General features: G+C 40.7%; 1 protein-coding gene and 1 long non-coding RNA gene across 4 annotated transcripts in view; one reads left to right on the top strand and one right to left on the bottom strand.

Annotated features, from left to right (window-relative positions):
* The window catches only part of ULK2 (unc-51 like autophagy activating kinase 2), an 83,224-nt gene that overhangs the window by 2,283 nt on the left and 68,004 nt on the right, over nt 1–12,937 (bottom strand). For all 3 annotated transcript variants that reach the window (XM_084760870.1, XM_084760871.1, XM_084760872.1), the window contains 6 exons: nt 10,207–10,356; nt 7,655–7,863; nt 4,448–4,626; nt 3,829–3,947; nt 3,249–3,406; nt 1,954–2,089 (listed from right to left, as the gene is read on the bottom strand). In XM_084760870.1, coding sequence (XP_084616996.1) covers nt 1,954–2,089; nt 3,249–3,406; nt 3,829–3,947; nt 4,448–4,626; nt 7,655–7,863; nt 10,207–10,356 — 951 coding nt within the window. The remainder of the gene's footprint in view (nt 1–1,953; nt 2,090–3,248; nt 3,407–3,828; nt 3,948–4,447; nt 4,627–7,654; nt 7,864–10,206; nt 10,357–12,937) is intronic.
* LOC311585569 overlaps nt 1–12,937 on the top strand; it is a 138,797-nt gene that overhangs the window by 59,799 nt on the left and 66,061 nt on the right. The gene's annotated exons all lie outside the window — the stretch shown is intronic.

Raw genomic sequence — 12,937 nt, 5'->3', positions numbered from 1 at the left:
GGATAAACATTTTCCCTTCTTTTCCCAAGAATTCAGATATAACCTGTAGTTTAGTGCTGTAGTGGTCCCCTAGGATTGCTGCCCTCCTATGGCTGTTAAGCTGTGGTATGACCATATACCACAAGAACAGGTCCTCCTCAAACACCAGACACTAGAGATACATATTCACCATCATGGCATCCCATCCATTTATGCTTTGTTAGCTATATAAAATCTGTAGTACATAGGATCTTTATAATAGTCTTTGGTCACTAAGCCAGAAAGTTTAAAAGAGTTCTATTCAGTAGTAAAACAATGTCCTCCTATATTTCTTTCTTTTTTTTTTTTTAAGATTTATTTATTTATTTATTTATTTATTTATTTATTTATTATGTCTACAGTGTTCTACCTGCATGTAACTCCTGCAGGCCAGAAAAGGGCACCAGATCTCATAATGGATGGTTGTGAGCCACCATGTGGTCACCAGGAATTGAACTCAGGGCCTTTGGAAGAGCAGACAGTGCTCTTAACCTCTGAGCCATCTCTCCAGTCCCCTCCTACATTCTGTTTTTTGTTTGTTTGTTTGTTTGTTTGTTTTGAGACAGGGTTTCTCTGTGTAGCCCTGCTTGTCCTGGACTCACTTTGTAGACCAGGCTGGCCTTGAACTCACATTATCAACCTGCCTATGCCTCCTAGAGTACTGGGATTAAAGGCGTGCGCCACCACACCTGGCTCCCCTCCTATATTCTTAAATAGGAACCTGACAACAAAATTATGCAATGAAAAAAAAAATCCAATAATAAAAGTAATTTATATTCATACACAGCCTCTCTAATCCTCATAGCATAAAGGTTGGCACTATTATCAACATCTTACAGATAGTGAGATCACAGAAAGATTAATTTCCCCAAGACAGGGTTTCCTTGTGTAGCCTCGGCTCTCCTGAAACTCACTTTGTAGACCAGGGTGCCCTCAAACTCACAGAGACCCACCTGCCTCTGCCTCCCCCAGTGCTGGGATTAAAGGCGTACGCCACCACTGCCCAGCTTGTCCAAGTTTTTAAAAGCCAAGACTCATCTCAGTGACTAATAGGCAGGAGGTTCACATACAGCAGGTATATCCTGGACAGGAGGATGAGTTATGTCCCAGGGAACAGAGGACAACTCAAGATGCTGTCATGCTACTAAGAATGCAAAATGTGGATGGGGAAGAAGAGGGGAAAGGGGAAACAAACTGTGTTTGAAAAATCCTGGGGCTAGAGAGATGGCTCAGAGGTAAAGAGCACTGGCTGTTCTTCCAAACGTCCTGAGTTCAATTCCCAGCAACTACATGGTGGTTCACCATCTATACTGAGATCTGGTGCCCTTTTCTGACGTGCAGGTGTACATGCAGGTAGAACACTGTATACATAATAGAGAAACACATCTTTAAAAAATGAAAAGAAAAAGAAGAATCACATAAAGAGATCTGGAGAGAGGCTCAGCAGTTGAGAGCACTGACTGCTCTTCTAGAGGACCTGGATCCAAGTCCCAGCACCCACACGGCTGCTCACAGCTCTCTGTACCTCCAGATCCAGGGGTTCTGACACCTTCTTCCAGCCCCCAAAACACCAGGCATGCCTGTGGTACACTGAGACACTGATGTAGGCAAAACACCCAAGCACATAAAATAACAATAAAAAATTTAAATGTCATAATGATACCCAATTCTTTTTGGTTTTTTGTTTTTGAGACAGGATTTCTCTGTGTAGCCGAGGCTGTCCTGGAACTCAGAGAGATTTGCCTGCCTCTGCCTCTCAAGTGCTGGGATTAAAGATGTAAATCACCACTGCCCAGATGATACCCAATTCTTTAAAAACTAAACAAAGAAAAAAAGTATGGCTGTTTATTTCTTAGTTTTCTATTTAATAGTTTTGAACCCAGTTGTGGAAAGTAGGACTGAAGACAAGGGAGCACTGCGGTACCAGTGACTTACATTTATGCACATTTTCAACATCGGTAGGGTCCTGCAGGATCTTACTTAGGCCTTCCAAAAGAAGGGCTGCCTTGTGGTAGCGATAAACAATGTCTTCCGTCTGCTGAAACATCTCATCCAGGGCTGCAGATTGAACCTGGAGCCGTCAACAAAACAACAAGATTTGCAACTTCAAGGATACACAAGTCCTATGGACAACGCAGCTTTAAAAAGCACATTAAAATCAATATATTTTATGAATGGAAAGAAGAATCTGTAATATTACAGTGAAATCCAGAATGGACTGAAGTGTAAAATTCTTATTGTCTTACTGTACTATAGGATGACATACCTGCCATCCCTATCAACAGTTTAGAGTAACAGAAAACGTTTTTGTCGGCTTACATTCCAAAGCTGTTTCATAAAACTATTTGTTTTAAGCAGGGTGGTGGCAGCACACATCTTTAATCCCATCACTCAGGAGGCAGAGGCAGGCAGATCTCTGCAAGTTGAGGACAGCCTGGTCTACATAGTGAGTTTCAGGAAAGCCAGGGCTACAAAGAAACCCTGTCTTGAAAACTGCCCTCCTGCCCGCCAAAACCAAACCAACCAAACAAACAAAAAAAACAACCCCAAAAAAACAAAACCAAAAAAACCCCTATTTTAGTAGCTGTCAGGTATAGCCAAGAGTATAGCAAAAGCACAACTGCAATTTATTTAAATGGGAGAGATCTATTATATTGAGGAGGTAAAATAACAAATTTATATAAAAATACAAATTTAGATAAAATAACAAATTTTCTCCATTTAAATACTTAATAACCCAGTTATATATTCCTCAGAGCCATTTTCCCCTAGTGAATAGATTTTTAAAAATCTAATACTAAAGTTAAACAAATGGAAAAGTAGCTTTTCCTCTGTGCCTATATTTCAAAAAAGTCAGTAAGTTGAATTCAACCACCTAAACTTTTGTGGATTAACAAAGCACTATTTTAAAAAAAGTTTTACAGAGCCAAAATTCTTAAATAGCAGAAAAATGTTAATTTAACTTTTAGATAAAAACTATAAAAGGATGAAAACATACCCTTGTAAATGAAGTTTAAAAGGAAACAAAATTTGTCAAATATAACAACTGGGATTATAAACTATAGTAAATTTATTAAATAAGCTATATTAAGTGCTCCTATTACTGCCTTAGGCAATCACAACCCTTGGGGCTTGAGAAAGGGTAGGATGTACCCTTCACGTAGGTGTTCAACTCCAAAGACACTCAGAGAGAAATACTCTTGTGTTTTACAATACTTGAAAAGGTTTACCATTTCCACAGCACAGTTATAGATGAGCTTCTCTGCAGTCACACTATTGATTTCATCAATAAATCTCTGTTTATCGGAGAAGAAGCGATTCAGCTTTTCTGTAAGTCTCTTGCACATGGTGATGCAGAATTTATATCGTTCATTCAGAGTTTTAACAACTGAAACAAAGTTGAAATTGGAATTATTTTTAATTTTCTTCCAGAAATAACACAGTGACATGTGTACCTTTCCTGCTGTTGGGAAGTGACACTAGATAGTCACTGAAGGAAAAGACTAACAGTCAGGCTCTATGGTCTGTCACGAAAAGACAGATCCCGCGCACTTCTGAATTCTCTCTTTATTAAGTAAATAATCAGAAACGAGATTGTGGCACACACCTGTAATCCCAGCACTCAGGAGGCAGAGGCAGGCAGATCTCTGAGTTCAAGGCCAGCCTGGTCTACAGAGCAAGGACAGTCAGAGCTATACAGAGAAACCCTGTCTCAAAAAACAAACAAAGATCAGCAGAGACTGACTTGGTGGGACAGAAGGGATGACACGGAGGCCTTGGAGCCACACACTACCGTATTTGCTCCGGTACCTTGTTTCACAGCTGTCGATGGGCTCAGCTTCCCGGACTTGATCTGAGCTTTGGCTAGATGCAGGGAAGCTGCCAGCAGCTGTGCTGCTTTCATGTATAACACCAGCTGCTCCACCCGCCTGCAAAGGAAGGCAGGAGCAGAAAATTATCCGGGGACTGACCCACAAGACTCAGCATGCTAATATCAGGCTACCACCCAAACAGACAAGATTTTCCTATGTATCCTGGCAGGTCCCAATTTATTAACTCTCCTGCCTTAGCATCCCAAGTGCTGGGTGTGGAACACACCTGCCTCCTTCTTGACTTTTCAATATACATCTAACTCCTGAAAGGAGAAGAATTAGTATGGAGAAAGATGTGAACTTCAACTATTAAAGGAACACTGAAACAAAAATCTGTATGACCTCTTAGCCATCAAATACCTTCAGTGGTAAATGCAGAGAAAGATGATGTTAAGGTTACACAATAACTCTTGGCTAACATTCCACACAGTGAAACAACTTAGATTTCCTTGCAGCTTTTAAAATAAGACATGACTTCTAATAGGTAGCAATGCCTACATTACATACAAGTTTATAAAAAACATAAAGAACCTGGAGTGAGTGGCAGGAGCACCTACCCCCAGTCCTTGCTCAGCTGGCTGATCTGGTCCACAACTACACTCTCTTGAATCTGGTACAAGGACACAGCAGACGTGCACAGCTCAGGGTTCCCACCCCTCACTGCTGTCAGGTCCAACACACACTCAGTAAACATTAACATCACGTTTAGATGGCGCAAGGTGTCTGTGTGTTCTCGCTGCAAAGGAAAGCGATTTATAACATTTTAGATTAAGGACTTAATTGTATTATATATACAAAGTTTCCCCCTATTATGAATGTTGGATTTATCAAAGAAAACCAATGCTTTTAAACTTCAGAGAGGTGTTAGAAAATAAATACAAATCAAACCAAATATTATCTGTGGATATGTCTGCTTCTATTCTAGCACCCACATAAGTAGGCTATCAACAGAGATCTTTGTGCCTTTACCAGAAAAATAAAACCAAAACCTGAATAATTGAATCAACCTGTGTAAAATAAATTGACAAAATAGTCATCAGGATTATAAGGGTAGGGCTGGAAAGATGGCTCAGTGGTTAAGAACACTGGCTGCTCTTGCAGAGAACAGGGGTTCAGTTCCCAGAACCCACATGGGATCTGATGCCCTCTGCTGACCCCATGGACAACAGGCAGACATGTGGTACATAACACAGGCAAGCATTCATATACATTAAATAATTTTTTGTTGTTGTTTCTCTGTGTAGCCTTGGCTGTCCTAGACTCACTTTGTAGACCAGGCTGGCCTCAAACTCACACTGATCCATCTGCCTCTGCCTCCCAAGTGCTGGGATTAAAGGTGAGTACTGCCAACGCCCTGCCTTAAGCTTTTCTTTTTCTTTTTGTAAATTTGAGAGAGGGTCTTGCTATGTGTCCCAGGCTACAGCCTGTGTCCTACCCTTGTGCTTCACTCTCTGAAACAGGGAATTACAGCTGTTGCCACCAAGTGCTACACTTCTCCATAGTTCAGTGAGCTTACTGATAGAGTTTCAGAGCTGGGGTGGGTGTTAGTTAAGAGTGATTCACAAAGTAACACACACACACACACACACACACACACATATACACACATATAGACACATTATATATGTAAATACCTACACACACATATACAGAGTGATTCACAATAAAGCTCTGATTTTCTGTAACATACAGTTATTGATAAGAACATGGAGAGACACTCTACAGGATGTCCTTTCAAAACAAGTGTTCTTAAATTTTCTTTCTAGTTATAAATTAACTTTAAAATCTCAAATTATACTAACATTTCTGTAGTGAGATTTTTTTTTTGATTTCTTTGAAAAAACACAGGAATATTATTAGAATGTTTTTCATTTTAATCCCAGGTGCGGGGATATGGGATGCTATGATTTGCCTCATGCTCTAGCAGGGCTGTGGTTTTGACAGATGCAGATAGTATCTGTGAGTGTGTGACATTTGGAATTCTGGAAATCTTTCAGAGAATATATAAATGCTAGAGCCCCGATATGTTGTGGCTGGTTGTGGTTTATCTCCCTAGCCTTCCAAGTTTCTCTGACACAAGAAGAATAAAGCATTTATATTTCTAAATGTCTCTCAGCTCTGTGACAGCATATCCAGACTATATTCACCAATATATAGTGTTATCCTTAAGTTGGGAGTGAGGACTTGAGAAGTTCAACTCCAAAATCATAACACAACCTCTGACTCTAGATATGTGCTCAGCATGGGGCAGATGTCATACAGTGTATTTTTTTCCTGTAGAAGTGGATCATGGAGGGAAAGTCCTGATTTATGAGTGTTAAGCATCTAGTCTGCTTAAGCAGGGATACTTCTGTGTGAATGACTAACCTGGCTTACTGGAACTCTTATTATTGGCATAGGGTCCTAGTGTGTAGCACAGGTTGACCTCAAATTCAAAATCCTCCTGCCTTGGTGTCCAAGTGCTAAAATTGTAGGTATCTGTAACCATGTTGGCATAATTATTTTCTGTTTTACAATGTAATATTTTAATTAATTCTTTGGGAATTTCATACAATGTATTTTTGTTGTAATAACCACCTAGTCCTCTCCCTAACTCCTCCCAGCTCCACTCCCATCTCCTAACCTCCCAATCTTCATGTCCACTTTTTTTCCCTCCCCACTGGGTGACCCACTTCAGTGCCGGCAGCCTACAGACACAGAGGCCGCGCCATGGTTAGGGGCCACAGTTTGCTCTAGCATGGGCCACCCACTCTTTTTTTTAAGATAATATTCCTGTTCATTTCTCAGTGGTCTGAGGGAAGTTGAGGAGTAGAGACACGTAGGCAATGACACAGAAAAAAAGAGAGAGAGATAGTTTCATAATTTTAAACTTTAGTTTGTTATTGAATTGCAGACACTCCTGTCAGTGGAATTCTGTGGAGATTCCCACAGGCATTCACTAGCCTAACTGTCACAGAGTCCCTGTGGATGACATGTAGCAACAGATGAGGAAACTGGGTATGGTGCAGTTCAGTCACTTGTTACATGGCAAATGTCAGAACATTTGAGCCAACTCAAAGTTTACAATATTAAATTAGAAGAAATTTGGCTTGCAATGCAGAATAAAAATTCAAAATACAAGCTAGGCATGGTGGCGCACGCCTTTAATCTCAGCGCTCGGGAGGCAGAGGCAGGCAGATGACTGTGAGTTTGAGGCCAGCCTGGTCTACAAAAAAAGTCTAGGACAGCCAAGGCTACACAGAGAAACCCTGTCTTGAAAAACCAAAACCCAAAACCCAAAACAAAACAAAACAAAACCCAAAAAACTTACCATATGCCCAATTTTTGCCATCTATATGTCCCTGGGTGCAGATCATCCATTGGAGCTACAGACACTACATCCTTAAAGAAAACTGACTCTCCTTTCCCAGAGCCAAACTGTCCTTATACTGCATTTTTTTTAAAAAAAAAAAATCGATGTTTAGATACACTATTCTTACATAGTAATGAGAATACTGAGGATAACAAAAGTTACCTTTCTAGAAAAAAATTTTTAATCCTACAAATAGAATTAGGTATAGGTGATGCACAACTGTAATCCCAGCACTGGTGAATTCAGGGCCAGCATCCAGGGTTATATAGTAAGACCTTGTCTTAGATGAACAAACAAACAAAAATAGGAATTTGAAATTTCAGAAATACTTGATATAGTCTTTTCTTTCATCATGGCTAGAAAACTCACACGAGATCAACAATGTATTCCCATGTCCCTGCGATCTCCTCACCTCCATCAGTGTCTCCTCTGGTAGCTCAGGAGCTTCAAAGGGGATAAGCCCCTCTAGGCTGGGTGGTGAAGCACCGTAAGGCACGTATCTTAGGCTGGGAGCTGCCTCGGCTCCTGGAGGGGAAGAGCTCAGCCCTGGCCCAGGTGGGGAGCCAACACACACGCGGCCACTCGCAGAACACAGGGAGCCTCCTGAGCTGCTGGACCCCACTGCAAAGAAACAATGTACGTAGCACATGTCCACAGCCAGTCAGGTGGGCTCTCGGACTACCATCTCTCATTTACCTTACATACCCTATTGAAGTGACAGAGACTCCTCATTCTATATGATTATAGGAACATGTTCTTTTTATAGACATACATACAGATATATATATATAAATAAAACAGAATCATCATTTCCAGTTTTCCCACATTCCATTTTAAAAAATTTACATAGCACACAATTTACACAATATTTCTTTCTCCCTAATGATCCATACACTTGATAAGTATAAATATGCAACTGACACACAGTAGCTCGCTAATTTTATATATACAACGCATTTCTGGAATAATTTAAATTGCTGATTTTTAAAAAACTACTACTATCATTTTTCTTAAGTGATTTCTATGTGATAAGTGCTTCAAAGCAGTAATGGAATTTTCAAAGTGCAAACTTTATAAACAATTTTTGTTGTTTTTCTGAGAAAGGATCTTTTTATGTAGCCCCTGCTGTTCTGGAATTCTATAGATCTTAGAACTCAAGAGCCCTGCCTTCCTCTGCTTCCCAAGTGCTGGGATTTAAAGTGTGCACCACTACACTTACTTTTATACTACACTTCTTCTCCAGCATAGTCACTTAACTTTCTCAAGAAGCATTAGTTATGCATACTAAACGACATTAGTCTGGGCCTCATTTTTTTTTTTTTTAATGCTGACATAGCTGGGCCCTGATGGCAAATATCTTTAATTCCAGTAACTGGGAGGCAGAAGGAGGTGGATCTATGTGAGTTCAAAACCAGTCTGGTCTATCCAGTCAAATCTGGTGCCCCCGCTCCTCCCCCAAAAAAGGGAAGAGGAAGAAGTATTAAAAAGGTAGTTTATTATCTAAGACTTATAGGGACTCAGATTAGCAGCTTATTTATGCTACAAGAACCTAGAGGACCCTGAACACAGCACTTAAGACACACGACCACCTCAAACCCACGCTGTGTGCACGTGGGTGCAGACAGATGTGAGTGACCCTGGGGATGCTGGAATTACACGTGGGTCCTTTGGAAGAATAGGAGGACGGAGCCAGCTTTCCAGTCTCAGTCAAATACTTTCTTAATTTTTGGTTATTAGTAAACAACTAAGACAGTACTGATGATTTAAAAAATAGATAGGATTCAGTATAGATGCTGGTTCCCGATGCACAAAAGTAAAATAAAATTTAAGAGATATCTGGTGGCATATGCTAGTAATACTAGTTACCTGGGTAGCTGAGTAGGAGAATCTCAATTTTGAGGCCAGCCTGGACTACACTGTAAATTCAAGGCCAGCCTGGGAAACTTGAAAAGACCTGACCTTTTTTTTTTTTAAAGACCTGATCTTTAAAAAAACAAAAACAAAAACAATCCCCACCCCCAAAAAAACCCAATTCCCCAAAACACCAAAAAGTTAAAGGGGTGTGTATGTATGTGTGTGTGTGGGTGGGTGTGGGTGTGGGGGTGTGTGTGTTGGGTGGGGCACATTAAAAGAAGTCAGGGTAGTTAAGACTACATTCAGACCCACTGTGGGGGAGAGGCTGGAGAGGCTTCTCAGTGGTTAAAGAGCAACACTGCTCTTCCAGGCGCCCTAGGTTCGATTCCCAGCACCCACATGGCAGCTCTTAACTGTCTGCAATTCTAGGCCCAAAGGATTCAATACCCTCTTCTCCCTCCCTGGACACCAGTCAGGCATAAGGTGCACATACATACATTCAGGCAAAACAACCACACACATAAAATGATTTTTAAAGGGAAGCACATTAAGGGTGCCACGGCATACACTTGCATTCCCAGTGCGCGGAAGGTAGTGCCGGAGGATGAGGAGTGCAATGTTTCCACATGAGATCCTGTCTCAAAAGAGGGGCTGGGAGAAACTAGGAACGCAGTTCAGTAGTTTAGCACTTATCCAGCATGTGGGAGAGCCTTGGGTTCAATTTACAGCACCACGATAAATAAATAAAATGTATTGTCAAATAATTTATTAGATCTACTAAAATAAGACTTCAGTCTATGAATTAAAAACTAGTGCTCAAACTAGACATGTATCTATTTCTTCATGTAGAAGTCACATTTTACTGTATGTTATATTGCATACAGAGCTATATAAGTTTACATATAGTATATAATACTTTTACTTTACAAAGTCCTCCCCAACATGTTACCTCATTTACTTCTAACATATAACTCTTTTAAAAGTACACAGCTAGAATCACTTTACTAAGATAGAAACCAAAGCCTAGAGAAGTGAAGTGATTTGTCTAAATCCACCAGCACACCACTATCAGAACTAGTAATAGAATGCACTAGCATCAATGTCTCTTACCTGAGGTGGTTCTTGTTCGAAGGACCATATGAGTACAAGTAGGGGCTGTGGCACTGTGTGGAGGAGACCCCACAGTGAAGAGGACAGCCCTGGCGCTTGCTGCTGTTCCTGCTGGCAACGTCAGCACAACACCACAGGCTCCTGCAGGAGCTATAACAAAAAGTTGGCTAGAATTAGATTACAATCATAGTATTCCTATATGGAAGTGGACGATAAAGAAATATACTTTCATTAATTTTTTTCTGTGTAGCCTTGGCTGTCCTAGACTCACTGTATAGACCAAGGTGGCCTTGAACTCACAGCAATCCACCTGCCTCTGCCTCCTGAGTGACTTTTATTAATTTTTAAACATTAATTTTTATTATTTTTAACTATGTGTATGTATGTAATAGGTATTCATGTGGTTATAGGTGTTCACTAAGGCTTGAAGCATCAGATCCTCTTGGAGTTGGTGTTGTAGGCTGTTGTGAGCTTCCTAATTAATGTGGATGCTGGGAGGCAAACTCGGGTCCTCTGCAAGAGCAGTAAACACTCTTAACTGGTTGAGCTACCTCTCCAGACCCATTTAATATTAATTTCTAAAAATTCTAATACTTACTCTAAAATTAGACCATTCAACATAATTTTCCAGTAAGAATATCTTATTTTGGAGAGTCAGAGAGATGGGTCAGTATGTGAAAGTACTTGTCACCAAAGCTGATGCCCTAAGTTTGACTCCTCAGGGTAGAGAGGAACTGCCCCTGACAAGTCTTCTTCTGAATTCCACATGTACAAGTGACAGGTGCATGCCTACACATATACATACACACATATAAAATATTTAAATGTAAGCTGAGCATGGTGACATAGGACTCAAAAAACCAAAAGCCAAAACAACAACAACAAAAAAGTTTTGGGGCTGGAGAGATGTCTCAGCGGTTAAGGGCACCGACTGCTCTTCCAGAGGTCCAGAGTTCAATTCCCAGCAACCACATGGTGGCTCACAATCATCTGTAATGTAATCTGATGCCCTCTTCTGACCTGCAGGTATGCATGCAGGCAGAGCACTGTATACATAATAATAAATAACTTTTAAAAAAAAGCTTTGCCGGGTGTGGTGGCGCATGCCTTTAATCCCAGCACTCGGGAGGCAGAGGCAGGCAGATCGCTGTGAGTTCAAGGCCAGCCTGGTCTACAAAGTGAGTCCAGGAGAACTCACTGTATAGACCAAGGCTACACAGAGAAACCCTGTCTGGAAAAACCAAAACAAATAAATAAATAAATACATAAATAAATAAATAAATAAATAAATAAATAAAAAGTTTTAAAGTTGGGTGTGGTGAGTCACACTTATTTATTTATTTGGTTGGTTTCTTTCTCAAGACAGGGTTTCTCTGTATAGCCCTGCCTGCCCTGGAACTCACTCTGTAGACCAGGCTGGCCTCAAACTCAGAGATCTGCCTGCCTCTGCCTCAGTGCTGGGATTAAAGGCGTGTGCCATCACTATATGGCTGATTGGTCACATTTTTAATCCTAGTACTTGAGAGATGGAGACAGACACATCTCTAGGAGTTTGAGGCCAGCCTGGTCTACAGAGCAAATTCCAAGCTAGACAAGGCTACATAGTGAGACACTGTCTCAGAAAAAAAAAATCTGTAATATACCTCTGTGAATTTTCATACCAAAGCCTAGTATCCAAAGTTTTAGATAGTTACACAATTTATACTTGTTGATAACTAGAAAAATTAGACACTGAGAACTAGAAATAAAAATACAAAGGCAAACAACAAAGATTAGAAAAAAATAAAGTCTAAACAAAGTTTATCTATGCCTTCAAACTAGATCCTCCCGTCTGTGAGGAAGCAAGGGAACAGCAGGTGTTGACCAAGCAAAGCGTCAGCAAGTTTCCTTCAGAGCATTTTCATACTCAGACATCTAAAATTGTTTTCCTTTATGGGACCAAGGAATAAAGCCAAATATTATAATATACACCATAAGCATGAGAAAAGACCCTGCATAACTGAAGGGGAAGCTAAATAGACTTCTAGCTTTGCTTGCCTTCACATGACCACAAATTGACTTTTTTGAAGTTATTTAAGTACAGGAGTGTTTTGCTCACAATTATGTATTTGTGCAGCACATGTGCCTGGTGCCCTTACAGGCCAGGAGAGCACTGGGTCCCCTGTACCTAGAGTTGTCAACAGTTTTGAGCCCCCGTGTAGGTCCGGGAACATGAACCCGGGTTACCTGTAAGCTCAGCAAGCACTCTCCAGCAATCTCTCCGGCCTCTACAAATAACTAATTTTGGAAAACTAGGACAGTTAATGGTATATATACTTTACCTAGGATGACAAGGCTGTGAGTTCCATTCCTAACACTACAACCTGGTTTGCATATTAAGTTCTAGGCCAGCCAAAGACACTATCTGATAGGGGGGAAAAGCAGAACAATATATTAGTCTCCCATTAACTTTGGTGCAAATGACACCTCTGACTGAAGATGCCTAAGAAATTAATTAATAGTGTTCAGTGTCAAGCATTGCTTTATGCTGTCTTTCCTTATTCCATATAAGCTCCAAGGCTAACTACTTCATTTCTTTTGTTGTTTTTGAGACAGGGTTTCTCTGTGTAGCCTTGGTTGTCCTGGAACACACTCTGTAGACCAAATTGGCCTCAAATTCACAGAGATCCACCTGCCTCTGCTCCCTGAGTGCTGGGGTTACAGGAGTGCACCACCACTACCCAGTTAAGGT

This window comes from Acomys minous (genome assembly GCF_964271855.1).
Source record: "Acomys minous genome assembly, chromosome: 16".
In the NCBI taxonomy this organism is placed as follows: domain Eukaryota; kingdom Metazoa; phylum Chordata; class Mammalia; order Rodentia; family Muridae; genus Acomys; species Acomys minous.
Note: the sequence above shows the minus strand (reverse complement) of the source record. Positions and strands in the feature narration are given on the sequence as shown.